At 40.9% G+C, this 22,373-nt stretch overlaps 1 protein-coding gene across 4 annotated transcripts in view; it reads right to left on the bottom strand.

Moving 5' to 3' along the window:
* Nucleotides 1–22,373, bottom strand: part of CREM (cAMP responsive element modulator) — a 91,433-nt gene that overhangs the window by 68,690 nt on the left and 370 nt on the right. The window contains exons 1-4 of one of the 4 annotated variants that reach the window (XM_088462701.1): nucleotides 22,282–22,299; nucleotides 11,837–11,942; nucleotides 4,843–4,937; nucleotides 1,655–1,797 (exon numbers count right to left, since the gene is read on the bottom strand). In XM_088462701.1, coding sequence (XP_088318827.1) covers nucleotides 1,655–1,797; nucleotides 4,843–4,937; nucleotides 11,837–11,938 — 340 coding nt within the window. In that variant the 5' untranslated portion in view covers nucleotides 11,939–11,942; nucleotides 22,282–22,299. Of the gene's footprint in view, nucleotides 1–1,654; nucleotides 1,798–4,842; nucleotides 4,938–11,836; nucleotides 11,943–21,052; nucleotides 21,371–22,281; nucleotides 22,300–22,373 lie in introns of those variants that run through there. The other 3 variants (XM_088462700.1, XM_088462699.1, XM_088462702.1) reach the window with 3 other exon arrangements.

The raw sequence follows: 22,373 nt of genomic DNA, 5'->3' as shown, positions 1-22,373 counted from the left end.
TGGACATATCCTTAAATGTAGCTGCACACCTTGTTGATGAAGATAGGGAGCTCTACTAAGCAGACTCCATATTGCTCCTCCTGGGAAGCTTCGTTCCCTGCACCATGATGGCCGCCAGTACTGAGAATGCAGAGCACCATCTTGTTTACTGTATTAGAGTGTCACAGTGGAAGACACATGTATTTCAATTAGCTCTGTGAGACTACCAGTATACTGCATGCAAAAAGGTGTCCTAGTCACCACTACCTGGTTCCCGCATAAACTCAGCTGGTGAGCTGTATGATATCCCACTCCCCTCAAGTTCAGCTCCTTTAACCAGTGTGTATAACAGCGAGTACGGCTGTACCCATTTCACTTTCAATAAACCACTCCACTGCTTAAGCAAACGGGATGTTCGTTGTCTCAAGGCATTTGCTTATGTGTACATGCAACCCTGCCTCACTATCAACCTGTACACACATATATCCAAAGCTTCTAACCTAGGGAAAGGGGGGGGGGGATCGAGCAGGGCATGTGCCCTGGGCACCATAGGCATGGTCAGAGCTCCACCTTACTGTCCGATAGTGCCCTGGGCGCCATCGGGCCATAGGCACGGTCCGAGCTCCACATCATGTGCTCCTCCTTACAGCTCCTGCAGTGGGTGATGAGTGTCATGACGTCTCTCCCATGGTGCAGAGCGGGCTGGGAGAACGGAGGAGCAGACAGTGGTGGGCGCAGGATCAGGGATTCATGTAAGTGTTGTGTTTTAATTTTGTGGGTCTTTGTCCTATATATGTAAGTGGCATTGGCATTGCATAGGGGGGGCCACTGCATAGAGGGGGACCACTACTGGGGGCACTATATTAGGGGCACTGCATAGGGGGGACCACTACTGGGGGCACTGCATAGGGGGGACCACTACTGGTGGCACTGCATAGGGGGGGGGACCACTACCGGGGGCACTGCATAGGGGGGGGACACCACTACCGGGGGCACTGCATAGGGGGGGGGGACCACTACCGGGGGCACTGCATAGGGGGGGGGGGACCACTACCGGGGGCACTGCATAGGGGGGGGGACCACTACCGGGGGCACTGCATAGGGGGGGGACCACTACTGGGGGCACTGCATAGGGGGGGGACCACTACTGGGGGCACTGCATAGGGGGGGGGGGGACCACTACTGGGGGCACTGCATAGGGGGGGGGGACCACTACTGGGGGCACTGCATAGGGGGGGGGGGACCACTACTGGGGGCACTGCATAGGGGGGGGACACCACTACTGGGGGCACTGCATGGGGGGGGAACCACTACTGGGGGCACTGCATAGGGGGGGGAACGCTACTGGGGGCACTGCATAGGGGGGGAACCACTACTGGGGGCACTGCATAGGGGGGGAACCACTACTGGGGGCACTGCATAGGGGGGGAACCACTACTGGGGGCACTGCATAGGGGGGGAACCACTACTGGGGGCACTGCATAGGGGGGGGGGGAAACTACTGGGGGCACTGCCCTGGGCTCCAAATACCCTAATTATGTCACTGCTCTTGTGTGCACAAAATTAACTTTTCCATCCTGCTCTTAAGAGTTCAAGTAATTAATTCTCTCTGTAGTAGTGTACACACAGTAATTAATCGACATGTAACATCAACAAAAATATGGCCTATACATACTGTATTGTCCTGTGCTCGTTTGATATATTGGTGTGGAAGAGGTCACTGTAGCGAGGTTAGATGGAGCATCGTCTTCTTCTAGACTTTCTTCCTCAATATTCGAGACTGTAGATACCTCAGAGGACAGCTCATTCAAAATTCTTCTAAATATCAGACAATATAAAATGGGGTGTCAGTTATAATACATAGCATTTTAAACTGATCTATTCAGGGATGACTGTGAGCTATATGTGTTTAAATGTATACTCCTTTCCATTAAATATGCAACTGTCGCAACCGCAGGGATTTGTATTGAAACTCCCATCGGCGGCTTCGCAAATCCAAGTGACTGCGTACAAAAACGGAGCATTGGTCACAGATCAGTCAATAATCGGTCTTTGATCATGCAAAATATCCGCAGGAACTGAGACGCCGAAGGCATTTTTACTGCATACGGGATTGCAGTCTCAGGCAGAGAAAATCCCTGAAAATGGCCATGACACGCCTAGGTTTGAGTCATCACCCCCGAGTTGCCTCCCCCACAAATGGTCTTGTCTGTCAATCACTTTGCAAATAAATCCTCACTCCGGGGAACATCTGTAAAGAAGCTTGAAGCATGCACAGTGCAACTTAGATGCATGAGCAGATCACCGCAATTCAGCCATCTCTGCATCAGGCCCTCAGTGCGCTGAATGGAACATATTTTACAGACATAGTTTAAAGTGTACCCACAATCTGCACCTTTGTACCTCATGTCACAGTGATGTCATAAATTCATAGTGAATTAACAGGCTGCATTTTCACAATTTGGTTTGGCTCATAACATGATAGACATTACTGCTCGAGGTGCCTTTATAAATGTACAAAGGAGGAGTTTAGCTAGATGGATTTAGCAACTGATAGAAGCCCAGTGTCTGCACAGCAACAGGCTTTTGTCAGAGAAATAAATGTACATAGATACCCACTGACCCCAGAGGAACTGTCTGATATTTATCCCTTGTCCTAGTAACCCATCTCCCACTTATAATGCCCTAAATTGCTTAAGCTTTGCATTTCTGGAAGTCACTATATTTCTTACTTACTTATATGATGGTCTCCTTACAAGAACTTAGGACTGTCACAGCTGAGCTACACAAGGTAGTGAATGAAAATGCAAACGAAGGTTACTGAGTGAGGCTGATGACAAGTCATATCACAAAATTAAATGGAGCACGGACTCACTGTATGACCAGAGACCGGTCTGTACACAATGCCCACATGGATTAGACAGGTGCCATGGCTAGAGGTTCAAATTAAATAAGTTAAAATCAGCTGAGTGACCGAAAACATGGTCTAGGACAGAACGTTAGGGAGGACAGATAGTGCTGGTTAGAGAGGGGGAGCTGGAGAACAGACAGTGCCCAGTACAGAGGGAGCGCTGAAGGTCATTCAGTCTTAAAGTACTAATTGAAATGAAAGCTTGCTCCTAATAGGTCAGACCTCTTGCAGCTCTCCACAACAGATCGCTAGTACAAGCGAGTACTGGTGGACTACTGATAGGTGTATGGGTGGGGTCCTCCAATATATGTACTAGCCTGGGTGTACCAGGAAAATGCAGAAACTTCCCATGAAAGTGTTGAACGGAAAATGCTTTGTTTCTTTGATTTACGGAATATAAAAATTAATAAATAATTGTTTCTGTAAGTTACCATTTCAGAAGTTCAAACGCTTTTGCAGCTTACCAAAATACATGTTCAAGGCAAAGAAAGCCAATTTATAAAATCCCATTACAAAGTCACTAACGATTTCACTGATGACATCTGATAGCAATCACATTACTCATCTCTGACATCATACACTATTAGGGCATTACTCACTGCATAACCAATCACTTAATGGCAATGCTTAGTACGGGATATCACTGTTCATAAATTACTGTTGTTCACAGTATGTGCTTTGCTGCTGGCAAGAATGATAAATATCTAGAAAGAGTGCATGCAATATACACATTGGCACAATGCTTTTTATGTAGTGTATCATGAAATGTGAAAAGGAAGGCATCCGTTTACCATAGGCAAAGAAAGTGTACTTCAAGTAATTAAAGTTATAAAATACTCTCCCATAACCTGTTATTCTTATTGTAGGTCTAATCTTGTTGGCTGCATTTCTATGAAGAATGCACTAGAAGGTGTATCATTTCATATATTTAACTTCTCTAAATGAATTTACATTTATGCCATACACTGTATAAATTGACATTTTAGATTAAAGTACATGAATTGAACCTGAATTTTGGTAGCATTATATGTGATCTATAGTGTGATTGCGTTATCTTTGCTAATAAATGCTGATCTTATTGATTGCATACAGATGGTCAAATAAATACAGACAAATAGACATAGGAGTATGACATTTATTGTAGTTAACTTTGTAATAAATGTATTTCTTAAATTGAAACTACGTTAAAAATATAAACTGTAATATTTAAAATGAAAATTTATAAATATGCTAAAGGTTCAACCATCCCTGTACCTTGTATGAAATATACATAAGATATTATGCAGCAGAAAGACTGGCCCTGCAGGTGGCGACACTGTTACAGCACTCCCCACAGTTATGGGGCCACGCCTATATTACAGGCACCAAGCAACTGAACTTCCCTGCAATGCGATACTTCCGCCATTGAACAGAGGAGGTAAATTATGTCACCCACTTAAATAAAGAAAACCACCCTGCCCATTACACATGCACAAATGATCAGCTTGGACAATGTACTGTATGTCTTCCCGAAGCAGTCTGGGCAAGTAAACATGATTTTAGCGAGACCTCCAGCTTGAACAGGCTAGCATCCCCAGCACATTCTATATCTAGACTGTCCTATTTTTAAAGCTTATTTGATTTGTAAGTGTCAGCACCAATTATTGATTTGGGGTATATAAATCTGTTGTTTGTTTCATTGCATCAGCTATGATAAAGAATTGTGGGAGTCTTCAGCACAAGGCTTGAGCTGCCAACTCCAACAGGAATTTCAAATAATTCTTGTGGGAAATCAATACTGGTCACTGCTTTTTCAGTTAGCATCACAGTTTTCTAGAACAAATTGAAAGCGCTAAGTAGGGTATTGCAGTATTTATACATAAACTGTACAGAATCCATGTATTTAGCTGCTGTACTCTATGAAAGACATTAAAATAATATATTTACTAGCATTCTTCACATTTCTTACTTACTTATATGATGGTCTCCTTACAAGAAGTTCTCTCTCTTTCTGACTGTAACCCTCCTTGGGTGATGCTGAAGGGTCACAATTCTCCATTTGTGTTGCCTAAAACAAAACAAAAAAACACATTAAACTCCCAAGTACAAATTCCACCTGTCATTCCCAGAGACTCAGCATTTACAACCTACTTATACCCCTTTCACATCGCCAAAATAACCCAGGTTACTCCCGGGTCGACCTGATTTTAAAATGCACCAAAATGAATAACCCGGGTCGACTGACCCGGTATTTCAACCTGGGTTAAAAGAAGGGTTAAACACGGGTCGGACCCGGGTTATTTGGCTTTTAAATGGTACAGACCCGGGATATTCGACCCGGGTCTGAGAAAATAGTGCTGATTGGCTTTTTCCAGTCAGCTGACCAGTCTGCACACAAAGCACATGTCTCTGCATTTACATTACTGTCCTGCACTGCACACTTTGGGCCTGATTCAGACCCGGTCGCAAGCGCTGAGCGCTCGCAACCGGGTCGATGTTCGCCCACTGGGTATGCGCACGACGGAGCCGGCTCCGTTGTGCGCATGCACAAGACCCGGCTAGCAACGGGCGCTCCGTCACTCCGGGTCTCGCACCAAAGGGGGCGAGCTGTCGATTGTGATTGACAGCTCACCCCGTTTGGTAGGCGGGCAGGGGGGGTGGCTGGCTAAACTGAGGCGTTCCCGAAGGAACGCCTGCCATTTGGGGGCGGCCCCACTGACATCACTAGTGATGTCAGTGGTGAGCTTCCGGCTCTATTTAGAGCCGGAAGCTCACTGGGGCTTGCGCCAATGAGACCCTACCGCAAGGGTCTCATTGCTAGCCCGATGGTCGCGATGGTCTTGACCACAGCGACCATCAACCTGGCCGCTCGCAATAGCTGTGGGTGGTCACCCACAGCTATGCGAGCGGCCAGGAGGCCGAACAAAAAAAAAAAAAAAACTCCCTGATTCAGAGCGAGCGCTCTATCAGAGCGTCCGTCTCTGAATCAGGCCCTCTGCATCTGTGACAGGTGCTCTGTCGGCCATGATTGCTGCACTGCAAGCATTCCCCAGACCCTCCTTGTTCTTTACTGAAAACGTCGTCATAATTGTGAGCCAATAAAATCCTGTAAAAATTACATCACACTGTTTTAACATGGGCAACCCGGGTTGAGTTAAAAGGCACCAAATCTGCAATAACCCGGAAATAACCCGGGTTATTATGGCGATGTGAAAGGCCCTGACCCGGGTTGGACAAGGGTTCAAAACAGAGGTCCGACCCGGGTTTGCGATGTGAAAGGGGTATACTCATGAGCTCCACCTTACGACACCCGCAGAGTAGGCCGGGAGGACGGAGGAGCAGACAGCGGCGGGCGCAGGAGTGGGGATTCAGGTAAGTGGTGGGGGGGTTTTTGTGCGTCTTTTTCCTATATATGTTAGGGGCACTGGCACTGCATAGGGGGGGCACTACTGGAGGCACTGCATATGGGGGGGACGGGACTGCTACTGGGTGCTCTGTATAAACGGCACTACTGGGGCACTACTACTGGGAGCACTGCATAGAGGGGTACTACTACTGGGAGCACTATATAAGGGGCACTACTATTGGGGGCACTACTATTGGGGGCACTGTATAAGGGTGCATTACTGGGGGAACTGCATAAGGGGCACATGTCTGCAAAGTACCGTTGGAATGGCAGCACTTTGCGACCACCCACATCTCCAATATCCCTCCCACCTCAAAGAGGTGCTCAGGAGAATTGTCTATGTTGGGATACTGCATTCTACGGTGATGTGTACAACTGAACATTGCGGCCACACACTGTTGAGAATTCAATAAAGGCCTTAGGGCCTTATTTATCAATGAGTTTTATCATTTACAAGTGATAAAACTTGTTGCGTAGGATAATGCTGCTACAGCCAATCAGCTCCTGTCATTTGTTTGAAAAATTACAGTAGAGAGCCGTTTGGTTTGAGCACCATTTATCATATGCAACAAATTTTATCACTTGTTGTGAATGATAAAACTCATTGATAAATGAGGCCCTTAGTGTCTCTCACCTATAGGATGAATAATGCATCTCCTTAAGGCTTTGTTGAAAAGTGAATTTAAAATAGAATAAATTAGTTTTGTGTAGTTCAAACCACTGTGCTCTATAAATGAGGTGCTTAAGAACCCAGAATGCAGCAGGTCTTATATACATCACCTGTACAAAGAGTGTCAAATGTGAAAAAGGTTGGGAACTCCATTCAAAAGCAGTTTTTATATTTTAAACTACATGCACAATACACATCACTTTCCATGCATTTTTACAAAGCTCTTCAAGCATGTAAATGTAGTTTGAAATTCACTTCAAAATGTACATGATTTAAAATTAAATAATTGAAACTAAATAATTCTTTATACAGTTGTGAACAATATGATTAAGACCGAATACACTTGTTACATCCTGAAATATGCAATGTATATTCTGCTTTTTAATTGCAAACACAAATGGAGTGACCTCTTCCATTTGGTGCATTTCTCAGTGCCCCATTCGTTGTTGTGAAAAGAAGGCTTGTTCGTCTTTAAATCCTATTTTCAGTAAATGGCTCATATATACTCAAATAAAACATTTATTAATGTATTTGATTTGAAAAATAAAGAATGTCCAAAGAATGATATCATAATCGTTTTCTATAGTTAATTCAGTACCATTCTAAACAAATACAAAAATTATATAGATTTCTCAAATGAAGACAGACAAATAACAAATAAATACGTAAGATATAAAAACAAATAATATATTGGTATTTGTGTTTTGACCAAAGTTATATAACACCCTTTTGTGTGTTTCGAAGTTTTCTCCAAAGTGCTATATAGAGTAATTCTTCATCGTACATAAAATACTTTTAGCTCATATGCTTACATATCCTTTGATGTGGATATTTACCAGGGAAACACTTTTGTGGTGACGATTTTAAAAGATACCTTTATGGGATGACACTGCACCGGTTATATGTAAGCATACATGTGAGCTAAAAGAAGTTCTTTGTATTTAATGTACAGTGAAGGATTATCCTCTATATACCACTTTGGAGAAACCCTTAGCAACACACAAAAGGGTGTTCTATACTTTTGGTCAAAACACAAATACCAATATATTGTTTATGTTTTTATTTCTTACATATGGTTTTTTTCTGGAAGTTTGACCTACAACAGTTATAACCAGATGGACTTTCGATATTTATAATTGTGGTAATAGCTATATGTGAAACAGACAGAGCGTTGACAGTTTGGTATACAGTATGTCTACTGTATTTGCATGTTATCTGAAAATTAGGTGTGTCTTCTATATGCGAAATGTGACAGCTACTTTTTATTTGCGCCTTAGAAACATATATATATATATATATATATATATATATATATTCTCAGAGAAATAAGAACAACATAAACTATCTGTATTTATTTTACATTGTGAGGAAAATTAACCGCAATGAAATTAACTTTTTTTAGCTGAAAGAAAACACTTCACACCATAAAACACATAGAAGGAGATTCAAATTCCAATATATTATGGTAGCCCAACAGCACTGATTTTCCAGCACAGCTCTGTGGGCCTGTGCATTAATGCATGCGTTTCCAGAGGTGAAAGTCTTATATACACAACTTTTTTTTTATTTTATTTTATTTCACTATATCTAATAGTGCTTGTATTTATATTTTCCCCCTGGGTAGAGTCATTATTCCATATCACAGCCCATACAACTTCATATAGTGAACCACAAACCCCACCCACCAGTGTGACATACAGTCGTGACCTGTTCTGGAATAAATCCCTTATCTCTGTTATGCTTTTGCCCTATTAGGGACATTGGTACTTAATACCTGTGTTACTAACCACCCTAGTGTGATGCCAATCATTTAATAACCACTTCCACCCTCTGGGTAAGTTTCTTTCAGCAGGTGGAGTGTCTTTCAGTGTATGACAAGTTACGAGTGTCAGCATTTGGCTCTGGTTTGTTTGTAATTTGCTGTCAAGATAAAAGCGGTTTGTGGTGGGTAGAGCAAAATAAGTGAGAAGGAAGAGGTTTCAGCCAGCTTACATTTCACAATATCCTGGAAAGATCTGTAATGTAACATAGGTAAAGAGCTGTATTTTCCAAAGTATCAGATTTACAAGTCTAACTTGTGTAAAAGGAAAGTGGAACATTACGTATTATTTCTGCTTTATACTTTTCTTTGACTAATAATCATATATTTTAATTAACATTTATAATTAATCTACATGGAAACTCCACTCAGATTTTAAATGGGTGCATATAGCACCCAGTAAAATTAAAGCCAAATTTGACAAAGTCATTACCTACAAAATCTGAGAATTATACCGCAAAAAAGGTTGCTACCTTTAAACAGGTGGTAACTATGGGCCCGATTCAGATTAGTACGTAAACCCGATGATTGACGTACTGATCCGATTGTTTGGTGTCTGCGCATGTGCAGAACGGGTCCTGTTATCTTGCTCACAGATCCCCCAAGCCGCAGCATAACTTGAAATGTTGTGTCGTTTGAGGGGCATAGCGGGGGCATGCCAAGGCTGCATTCCCGAAACGGGGGCGTGTTGTTTTTCGGGGGGTGCCGAGGTCAGGGTCTGTGTCAGTGTACACAGATTTCCTGGCCTCCAAGCTGTCAGTCTGAGTAAGCTGAAGCTTACTCAGACTGGTTGGTGCTGCTGCCATCGCAACCAATGGTTGTGATAATGATCTGATGCAGCATCTACAGAAGATGCACTCGGATGCAATTGCTGTCAGGACTCAGGAGGCATCTGCGCAGTATAGACGCCTCCTTCAGCATTTAAATATTTACAAGGTATTTTGTGATCTCTCTCTTGATTATTATGACTCAGTTGTTGCTATATTATTGGGTTTGCTTCTTAATCCAACTGTTTGACTAATAACTGATAACAATTGTTTGTCCTTGACTTTGGATAAAATATGTAATGACATGTCATGTTGGGAACCAAACACAATACAGACAATGAGCACCAGGAATAGTGTGAATCAGTAGTATAGCATTGGAGTGCTAATAGTTGCATTTTTGACTGGGCCTTAAAGTAGTATGGCACCTCCACTGTTACACATTGCATCAAATATAGACAGTCCCCTCTCCTCTTGAACACCAGGGGCCAATGTCCAGAGTCCAAGTATAGTGGTTCCAACCCTTAAGCTGGCCACACATTAGACCAACTTACATCCAACCAGCCAACTTGTTGATTGGTTAGAATGAAAATATGGTAAGGTATGGGAGTAAATGATGATCAGCAATTTGCACCTAAATGCCAGAAAACAGATGAAAATGGTAGTCAGACAAGTTTGTTAAATGTTTGATCTAAACTATTTGTTCAAACAACAGTTTTGGTCCTTTTTCCAGCATTTGGGAGCAAATTGCAGATTGTATACCTTACCAGATTTTTATTCCAACCAATCAACTAGTTGGCTGGTTGGACAGATAATCTTTAGATGTGTGGCCAGCTTTAGCCTAGATCACAGGTTCTCAAACTCGGTCCTCAGGACCCCAAACAGTGCATGTTTTACAAGTCTCCCCAAAGAATCACAAGTGAAATAATTAGCTCCACCTGTGGATCTTTTAAAATGTGTCAGTGTGTAATGAACACACCTGTGCACCTGCCAGGAGACCTGAAAAATGTGACCTGTGTGGGGTCCTGAGGATCCACTGGCCTAGATTGTACATAAACTGTAAATGGAGTGTTGTATAAATATCACTAATGTCTAAAATCCCCAATCAGGCTCTTTGTTCTTTCTGTAAGGACTAGAACGGACTACACATGGGCCTAGAATTCAAATGTGAACAAACAAGCAATAAGGATGTAGAAACAGTGCTGGTGCACAGCAAATTTGTGCACTGTGCTGGCTCTACCCCCAAACATGTGACATCATACCAAGGTGGACGGGGCAGCCATCACCAGGAAATACAGCTGCTCCGGGCGGCCCTGCTGCACCGTCACTGGCTACAGAGTGCTAGTCCAGGCACACTCCAAGCCAAATGCAGGTGCCATGGGGCAGCGACAGTGCCGCCCCCGAGGTCCTGTGCCCTGGTCAATGGCACCACTTGCACACCCCTAATTACGGCCCTATGTAGAAATATGGGTGCCAATATGGCATTCATACAGATGATGCTTTCAATATGTTGCAAAAGTAAATTAGAGTTCATTAATTCCTTGGATAAATGCTCAAACTGTATGACTGAATATTCATGGTGAACTCATGTTGTCTTTGGGCACACGGTTTTGCGAAAAACAGTATTGGCTAATGTCCAAAGAGCACCCCACAATAGGAGCAAGTGATGCAGAGTAATTGTTAGTGAAAAGGGTCAGGGAATACAAATTGTGTTAGTAATATAAAGGCACAAGCAGTGTTACCTTGCATCCACACTCCTCACACTTTCCACAAGTGCTCATGCACAAAGAATTAACATTTGCCAAGAGATCAATGAATCCTAGCTTTCTGCGCATCTGTAATGTATTAAAAGCCTCCTTGGTGCGACACGCTGCACAAACCTTACAGGGAATTACTGGTACCTGTATATGTGAAGCCTTATATTTATGCAAATATAAACTACGTAAAATATACTTATTAGTGCTTCTGATGTTATTAGATGTGCAAAAACATAAAACGTTTTTAGATACTTTAAATTATTACAGAACTGAATAATTAGTTGAAAAATGGCTTTGAAATAGTCAGGAAATACCATTTCTGAGCTTAGAGTACCGTTTAATGAAAGCAGTGACAATGGCGGAACGCATTAAGCACATCCAAACACATGTAATTACCAAACTTTTTAATTTAGTCAGTAGTACACTTTTATCATTAACCTATGTTTTTCTTTTCACTTTTTATCTTTGCATGTAATTCACTCAATAAATTAGATAAAAAAAAAAGATAACCCTAGTTCTAAAATGACAGATGATTCATGATGCAGAATTACCTGTTCCATGCTGGAAATTTTGGTCGGACTATCTACAATAATATCACTTTCTGCAAAAGAATCACCGGCACATCCATCTTCTTGTGACTCGGAGGTTTCCATTTGTCTGGCACAGAAGGAAATAATGCAATCAAAACATGTAGCAGTGGATTACTATAATAACCCCCACGACAAAAGTCTAGGTGGTATATTTACTAAAGTGAGTTTTTAGAAGTGGAGATGTTGCCCATAGCAAATCTACTTAACATTTCTCTAGCACAGGGGTCAGGGAACTTTTTTACCTTTTACCCCAAAATATATTTAGATACGCCGACGTTAACCCCTTGATTTGAAAGGAAGGAAATCATATAGTAGTGCCCCCATAGTTATGCCCCTGTAGTAGTGCCCCCATATAGTGCCCCTGTAGTAATGCCCCCATATAGTGCCCCTGTAGTGCCGCTTGTACAAAAAAAAAACCACTTACCTTAATCCCTGCTCCTGCATCCGCCGCCGTCCTGTCCGCCCGGCTGCTCCTCGGAACTATGGGAGAGACGTCATGACGTCTCTCCCATAGTGCGCATGGACAGAGGCGGAAGCTGGAGTTCAGAAGAGAACTCCAGCCTCCGGCTAACGTGGCGCTGCAGAGAAATAACATCTCAGCGGGCGTCCGGCTTAGAACTTCCGTGCAGCCCAGCCGGGCATGCGTATGAATCACTCTATATTATAGAATGATTCATATGCATGCCCGGCTGTCCGTCCATTACCCCCAGGAATATCATTTTTACCCCATGTGGGGTAATTTACTACTGTTCCCTGACCACTGCTCTAGCACCTCCTAGAAGATAATAGCTAGAATCTGATTGGTTGCTACGGGCAGCATCTCCATGCGGCCGGCAAGATTACATACCAATTCGGTCCAAAGATACCCCCCAAAAGGAATGTATTTGATATAGTATCAAGCAGTTATGGGGAAAAGGGGGCGGGTGAAGCAAATCTAAACCAGGTAACCAGATGGAATCAAATATTTTGTTTTTCCTTGTTTATCTTATTTTAGCCTGATAAAGTGTCACTTTGATGTTAAACTGCCCATATGTACATTAACCTGCATTGTCAATTTTGTCATTATACACTGAATTACTGTGTGTATGTGTGCATGTCCAAAATGGCTGTTAATCTTGATCTATTAGGTTCTTTACTGTGATCGACGTATATACATGACCATCACAGAAACCATAGGCGTGCGCATGAGGGGTGCCTTGTGTGCACAGATACACCATAATGTCAGGCACCACCTACACAACAGGCTGCCTATCTGTGAACAGCAGCACAGCTGCAAGTGTGCCGCAGCCTATGATACATCCAGGGCCGGCACCTGACACGTTCTGTCAGTGCAGCCGCACAGGGGCGCCAGGTCTGGTGGCCGGAGATAATTCTCGCCCTCCACCCAACTGTCGCAGGTATTATTATAAGGTGAGGGGGAGGACACATGGAAGGAGCAGGCGGAGGGGAAACATGGAATGGCGCTGGGCGCAAAGACACCCAGCGCCGGCACTGGATACATAATCATAGTTCTGCCGCCTGCTGAGCAAATCCGGCCCTCTGTGGGCAGTATAAGCCGCAACCTGCTGTCATGACGTCATGTAAGGGCCAGGCATAGAGAGAGAAGCAGCAGCACGCACAGTCATCCAGGACGTCACCACCATGATGACGCAGATTAGGGAGGTACTGCATATAGTGACAAAGTAGTGGTTGATTCTGGTATTCTATAAAAATATAAACACTTTTATATTTTCAACTATATAATTATATTGGTAGCTTATTATTCCTATAGTTTAAAATAGCAAACTATATCATAGTTTGCTATTATAAACTCTAACTAATAACAAGCTACCAATAAGATTATATAGTTGAGAATATAAAATTTTAATTTTGTTATAGGATCTGTATCCCATAACTACTTCCAGTGCAGGAAGTAGTTATGGGATGGACAGTGACGGTGATCCCAGAATGTTGGTGCCGACATGTTGACAATGTTAGTATGTTACGTATAGCATGTTAACCAGATTGCGAGGACAAATTTAAACATGCTGCCTAATCAGCATGTTTACAGTTGTAATGCCGATCCAGTTAGCATGCTTTAAGCAAGTGAATACTGGGATCGACATAGTCCGAGTCAGTCCCAAGTACCCATCCCTTTCAGCACTCCTCCCTCTTTTTTGCATTCTTACTCTTTTTCCCCACTTACATAAATTGTAAAATAAAGCTAGACACACCCAATAGGCAGCATTAAACATGCCCAATAGGCAGTGTTAGACATGCCCCTCCAGCGGTGCACAACCTAATCAAGTGTGCTGCGCACGCCTATGACGTCGCTCATCGCCCGTACTTGCAGGGCAACCTGACGATATTGTCAGGTTCTGCAAGTACGGGGATGAGGGAGGATGACATCACTGAACGATGTATCGTTCAGTATGGGTGCACAATGTCGTTAATAACATTGAGCACACCACTGCCGGGGACACACTACACGATATCGCTCATGGAGTGAATCGTGTAGTGGATATGCGCCTTAAGTGTCATTTTACTGGCTGTGTTTCAAAAATTACTGTTATTATTTTAGTACAGCATACAGAAGCCAATCGGTCATGCTCTGCACTCTTTACTGGACATATCCGTGATAAGCTTAGGCACAGCAAATACTCTGCATTGCCTGGCCCAGTGGTGGGCAACTGGTGGTCCCCTGAGCCTTCACCTGTGGCCCCAGCTTCTTCCTGCTTTATTGTCTGATTTGCTTATTATAGCTTGTAGCTCTTGTTTACATTACCAGCTCATTTGCTATTACAGATGTGTGTATCTTTCTTTTATTAAATGAATTGTTTTAACTTGTTACTGAGTGGACTTGTTAATGTTCCTCAGTATTCATGACTTGTTAATGGAAATGGGTGGCCCTTTTGAAATTTAGAAGCCTTGTGGCCCCTGAAGTGTTGTTTATTACTGGTCTGGCTTTTAAATTACTCTCATCACATCTAAACAACCATGGGTGTAGTAACATTTTCTTATTAGAGTGGCAGATTTATCAAAGCTTGGAGATGGATAAAGTGGAGAGAGATAAAGTACCCACCAATCAGCTTCTGTCATTTTTCAAAGACAGCCTATAAAATGACAGTTAGGAGCCGATTTGTTGATAGTTTATCTGTTTCCACTTTATCTCTCTCCAAGTTTTGAAAAATTTCCCAGAATGCTAGTAAATTCCCATTAGTAACGGAGGAACCCCCGTGATTCAGATCCACCTCCGTTTATGTTGCTTACTATCTTGACCTCAGTTTTCGACTCTCCATAATTTCAAAAGATTTTTGTGGAGATTTAAATATGATATTTACTATGTACACTGGATGGATAATGACAAGTACTTGCTGTATTTCTTGGCAGTTGGGGTACATCCATTGATCACTTTAAATGTTGTGTGTATCTCACCATTCAAAGTGGTGGCCAATCTGTTAAATCGAATGGATCAGAACAGTTGGCCACACACCTAAAGATTATCTTTCCAACTAGCGAACTAGTTGGCTGCCTGGAACGAAAATCTGGCAAAGTGTGGGCACATAACAATCGATCGCTTGCTCCCACACACTATTTTTTACCATTTTCCAGCTTTTGGAAGCAAATTGAATATTGTTGTTTGCTTCCATACATTACCCGACTTTTGTTCTAACCAGCCAACTATGTGTTGTTATCTCTCATAGTTGGAGAAATAATATTTAGGTGTGTGGTTAGCGTAAGATATGTACATTGAGAAAGAATGGTTGTTGTCCTGTGCTATTTGTAGCTTCTTCAAAGCACAGCTAATAGAGCTTGGTATGACTGTAACCATAGGGATTTATTGATCTCTCTGGTAAACATGGCTTCAGCACCCAATGCTGCACTGCATGGAACTGTAGCACAGAATGTTCCTTATTTGACATGGTCAGCGCTGACAGTATACACATAATGCATTTATTATGCATTTACTATAAAGGTCAATTATATTTATGCTATTCAAGCATTCATCTTGCTGAAATTGATAAAGAAGGAATGCTTATGAAATCAACAAAGAAGAAATGCCTGTTAGCGTTTGAGCCCTTATTATGCTTGATTACATATGCATTTGGTACCAATGGAACAATCTTGCATTTTAAGGGAAATTATGTAATGTTCCTTTATGTATTCATTGGACTTAGCCCTAATTATTGACCCTAAATATATTATGCCTCCCTTACCTAAAGTTTTAAGAACACAACAAACCCATCTCACAGCATAATTTGCAATCATGGAAAAACACACACATCACACACGTCTTGTGTTTATCGATAAGTTGCAGGAATTATGTAGACTGTTCTCTTGAAATAATTCGCAAGTTAGTTTACTTATGTCATGTTTTCTGGGGACCCACCAAAACTATGACTGAGTTCAATTGACAAAAAAACAAACAAAGCTGACATCTATTGTTATGGAAAGTACAGCATTTCCATCATTCCATTATAAAAAAGTCAGACTTTCATGTATTAGATATTTTATATGTGTATTATTTCATGTTATGGTACATTTGAGCATGCTTCAGTCTTTACTTCTATGGCTGCTATAAAGTACTCCATTATGACTAAAGGGTAGCTGTGCATTTTTCATATGAAAATTATAATTTTTATTTGCATGTAATCACGACAATAAAGGGCTTTTTATCCGAATGTATAAAAGTGAATTAAAAGACTACAAAGCGTATGTACATTCCAGCAATAAGTAGAAAAGTAAAAAAAAAATACCACAAATATTAGATGCAGCAAATGTGATTAAAATTTAATAAAAATAAGGTTTGGTTTTTTTTTACTATTTCAAAGCTATTATTTTGGAAAATAAAATTATGGACATGGTATTTAATTATATTATGACACCAACTGGCAACAATAATAAACAAAAGAACTGCTTGAAAATTGACTGGCTTATGGATCAAACTTAAATTTTGTAAGTTTTTTGGGGAAAAATATTTTTCATTAATTTTATTGATGCACCTAGATATGGCATATAGTAGCATCAAAATATCAAGGGATCATGTTAAAATGGGTAGTGAAGTCAGTAGTGAGGACACTGCTGAGGTCAGCTAAAATGAGAGTAGATGGGTTTTGTAGGTATCTACAGTATATCTATTCAGTCTTCTGGTGCCACCAAGATATAGTCAATAATACAATACTTTTTGTGCTGGGAGAGGAGGAACAACACAGAGATGAGAAACTATATCTTTCCCCCATGCATTTTCTTGAAATGTTGTTATCTAAATTGTCATCAAAAGATGACAAAAACTAAAGAAATCAAATTATAAAATAAAAAAACATTTGGTGCTTGTAACATTCTCAAAAATAAAGCATCTCAGGATGCTTTACTGTTGGAATGACACAGGACTGATGGTAGCGCTCACCTTTCCTTCTCCGGACAAGCGTTTTTCCAGATGCCCCAAACAATCTAAAAGGGGATTCATCAGAGAAAATAACTTTACCCCAGTCCTCAGCAGTCCAATCCCTGTACACTTTGAAGAAAATCAGTCTGTCCCGGATGTTTTTCCTGGAGAGAAGTGGCTTCTTTGCTGCCCTTCTTGACACCAGGTCATCCTCCAAAAGTCTTCGTCCTGTGTCATGCCAATAGTAAAGCATCCTGAGACCAATCATGTGTGGGGATGCTTCTCAGCCAAGGGAGTGTTTTGGTACCATGAATAAAGAATGGTACCAAAACATCCTCCAAGAGCAACTTCTCCCAACCATCCAAGAACAGTTTGGTGATGAACAATGCATTGTCCAGCATGATGGAGCACCTTGCCATAAGGCAAAAGTGATTACTAAGTGGCTCGGGGAACAAAACATCGAAATTTTGGGGCCATGGCCAGGAAACTCCACCAGACCTTAATCCCATTGAGAACTTGTGGCCAATCCTCAAGAGGCAAGAGGACAAACAAAAACCCACAAATTCTGACAAACTCCAAGCATTGATTAGGCACGAATGGGCGGCCATCAGTCAGTATGTGACCCAGAAGATGATTGGAAGCATGCCAGGGAGAATTGCAGAGGTCTTGAAAAAGAAGGGTCAACACTGCAAATATTGACTCTTCACATAAACAATGTAATTGTCAATAAAAGCCTTTGACACTTATGAAATGCTTGTAATTTTAAGTCAGTATACCATAATAACATCTGACTAAAAAAGTCTAAAAACACTGAAGCAGCAAACTTTGTTAAAGCCAATACTTGTGTAATTCTCAAAACTTTTGACCATTTACTTTAAAAAAATCTAGCTATTATGGATATATGGTCGTGGTTAAGGTTAGTCACTTTGTATCTGTATTTCAAGCTACACCCGTGTCCCAAACATTCTTCTATCTATGACATGATGATTTAATTCAACAAAGCCCATAAACATATCCACACAAAGATCTGGCACAACTGTAAAAAGTAATAACAGATTACCATATAAATAGCTATTTGGTGGCTTTGGGTGAATGTTGTCATCTATTAAACAACTTGATATGTACATTTGTAAATATAACTACAAAAAAAGAAAGAAAAAAGGGTGAGAACACATAGGTCCACAAGCTCATCGCGGCTCCTATGTGTTAACGGGCGAACTATCCTATTATTTCACCCGAATTAATAGGATACGGAGAAAAAGAATATCGGCAAAAAATCCCCATTTTTTGGGTCAAAAGATCGACAGGAACAAAAGGTCAACATGGATGAAGATGGACAGATACAAACGGTCAACAGGGTCAAAAGGTCGACACAAAAACTTTTTTTTGTTTTCTTTTTTAGGGTTATGGTTAGGCACTAACCAAAGGGTCAGGGTAAGGCTCCAGGAGGGATGGTTAGGGTTAGGCACTTACCCCAACGGCTAAGCACTAAAGAGGGATGATTAGGGTTAGGCACTTACTCAGTTAGGGTTAAGCACCAAGGGGAGGGTTAGGGTGAAGATTGGGGTTAGAGAAAAAAATTTCAACTTTCTTTTTTGTGTTAAACTTTTGACTCTGTCGACCTTTTGTACCTACATTCATCCATGTCAACCTTTTGTCCCTGTCGACCTATTGACTGTCTACCGTGTGAAGTCAATCTAGACATTGTCTATCTTTTTCATGTAGATCTGTTATACTAAACCCAATTGAAGGCTCACTGTCAATTACCCAGTGGCTGCTGGATAACTACAAGTCCCAGCCTAAACCTGCATTTAATGGGCATTATTTGATAATGGTATTTATTTACATTTTATCCCACAAATATATTATAAAATATACATGTACAGATCAGTGACTGTTGTTACCTATGTGCAGTGTATTAGTGAATACAGGGAAATTTAAGCACAAGAGAAAGGAGGGTGACGGTCTGCAATGGATATGATTAGACATATTAGTATTGTAGGATCAGTGTCCTGTATAATCATAAATTACTTCTAAAGTGGGGTTGCTACCACGGGCAACAGATAAGTACATGAGAAACAAAAGCAAAGCAAGGACTGCCTTCTTGTGAGGTACAAGTTGAATACGTTTAAAATATCACTTTTATTAAGTCTAAAGTAAAATACAATAACTTGGGTTAGATATGTTGGCGACAGAATATCGACATTCATCATATTGACGTGAAAATTGCGACATGGTCATAATTTCGACAAGTAATATCTGAAAATGTTTAGCATATCGACATTAAGCATGTCGACATGCTAACAATGTAGACAATTAGCGGTGCAGCAATGAGGCTATTTTGGTAGTAAGTAACTTAATTCTGCAGCTTCATCTCATATTCCGGCAGTTGCAGTTTTGCAATATTAGCCACAGCCTGTCACTAGAACCTGCGGTTGCGGCAGTAAGTATGTCCCAATCTCTAACCCAAAATGTTAGCAGGTCACTTATCGACATTTTGCAAATGTTGACATGTTAGCTGTCTACATTTCAACAACGAATGGTGAAATTATGACCTTCAATATGCAGAACACATTCCCCTTTTTACTTAATACCATCGGCGGAATATTTAAAATATAGTATAGAAAAGTGTAAAGAAATTAAAGACATGAGGAATAAAATTAGGCTTGTTCGGTCTCTCCTATATATCGAAGTGTATATTAGTAAATAATTTCTTACATTTTTATGTAGTGGTAATTAAGACTAGATAAATTATAATCAAAAGATCAGATAGAATAGTCTCTCAGTCTCCTATGAATATTAATTTAGGGGAAAGTTGATCGTGGGTGAAGATGTTGTTACTTGAATTCTCAATAAAATAAAGCATGGTTTGTTCAGTAACCTACTGTTTCAATAGTTTTTATCACATATGTGTTTGTCTACAAGGATTGTTCCCAATGATGTGATGTTATAAAATATAATGATGGATATTGGCAATTTTTCGGCTCCTATTGCGTTGCTAAAGTTAGTACACTTACATAGAGGTAGATTTATTACAGCTTCAAAATATAAAAAAGTGGTGGTGTTGCCTATTGTTTTCTAGGAGGAAATATGGAAATAGCTATAATCTGATTGCTTGATTTGGTCAACACCACAGCTTTTCATTTTTAGACACTTTAGACCCATATACTGAATGATATTTAACATCCTAAAGCAGCTATGTGTTAGGTAAATACATAAAAACAATATATGTAATTCAATTTCATTAGCAAGCAACACTGGAAACAATTATCCACACTTAAGCGGCCCATACACGGTGCGATTTTTTACACGATTTCGATCAATCGTAACGAAATTGTGCACATATTGTGTTGTTTCTGTGTGTATACCATGCCGATGCACGTCCCCGCAGTCGTATAGTTGGATCGTAGATTTTACTACAAAACAGTAAGATCTACGATCTTTTGAATACAATGTGATACACTTCTATGCATCTTATCCTATGATCGTAACGATCAATCGTACACCATTTGACCACATCGTATGAAGAATTTCAAGGGCAATCGTACAACACATCTTACCAACTTTGAATCGCACAGTGTATGGGGGCCTTTATAGATGCAGCCGATTTAGGCTGCTCAATATCATTACAGTATATGTGAACTAACTTTAACACAATAGGAGAAGGAAAATTGCCACTGTCCATCAGTATATATAATAACATCTACCTAATTGGGAACAATTATTGTAGACAAATACATATGGGATAAAATACAGAAATAAATTATTTGAGATCCCTATGGGTTTTAAGCTTGCAAGCAGGGCCCTCTTACCGTGTACATACGGGTTGTATAATAAAATATGGGCGAGTATATACAATGTGCAGCGTGTTAGTGTGTAGGTGTGTGTTGCAGGTGGAATTACAGTGTAATTACTGAGTATAATAAAATATGGGTGTATACTGTAGTAGGGGTGACTATATGCAGCGTGTTAGTGTGTGGGTGAGGTGCAGGTATTACGGTGCACATACTGAGTGTATAATAATATGAATATATGTGACTTTATGCAGTGTGTAGGTGTGAGGTGCAGATAGATATTCCAATTATACTGTATGTGCTCTATGTGACTATACATGCAGTGTGTGAGGTACAGGTAGAGTACATACAGTATGGAGTGTATAATGATATGAATATGTGACTTTATGCAGTGTGTGAGGTACAGGTAGGGTACATAAAGTATAATTGGAATATCTATGTGACTATACATGCAGTGTGTGAGGTGCAGATAGAGCACATACAGTATAATTGGAATGTATATAGGTGACTATACATGCAGTGTGTAGGTGTGAGATGCAGATAAGAGTCCATACAGTAAAATTGGAATATCTATGTGAATATACATGTAGTGTGTGAGGTACAGGTAGGGTACATACAGTATAATTGGAATGTATATAGGTGACTATACATGCAGTGTGTGAGGTGCAGATAGAGTACATACAGTATAATTGGAATATCTATGTGACTATACATGCAGTGTGTGAGGTGCAGATAGAGCACATACAGTATAATTGGAATGTATATAGGTGACTATACATGCAGTGTGTAGGTGTGAGATGCAGATAAGAGTCCATACAGTAAAATTGGAATATCTATGTGAATATACATGTAGTGTGTGAGGTACAGGTAGGGTACATACAGTATAATTGGAATGTATATAGGTGACTATACATGCAGTGTGTGAGGTGCAGATAGAGTACATACAGTATAATTGGAATATCTATGTGACTATACATGCAGTGTGTGAGGTGCAGATAGAGCACATACAGTATAATTGGAATATCTATGTGACTATACATGCAGTGTGTGAGGTGCAGATAGAGCACATACAGTATAATTGGAATGTATATAGGTGACTATACATACAGTGTCTAGGTGTGAGATGCAGATAAGAGTCCATACAGTAAAATTGGAATATCTATGTGAATATACATGTAGTGTGTGAGGTACAGGTAGAGTACATACAGTATGACGTGTATAATTGGAATGTATATAGGTGACTATACATGCAGTGTATGAGAAGAAGCAGTACGTATGGATATGGAGTGCATGAGCCTCAGCCAACTGTCTGCTGCTGGTGACATGGAGCAGCTCCCCC

The sequence above is a fragment of the Taudactylus pleione genome, unplaced genomic scaffold, assembly GCF_031769625.1.
Source record: "Taudactylus pleione unplaced genomic scaffold, aTauple2 ptg000053l, whole genome shotgun sequence".
NCBI lineage: Eukaryota > Metazoa > Chordata > Amphibia > Anura > Myobatrachidae > Taudactylus > Taudactylus pleione.
Note: the sequence above shows the minus strand (reverse complement) of the source record. Positions and strands in the feature narration are given on the sequence as shown.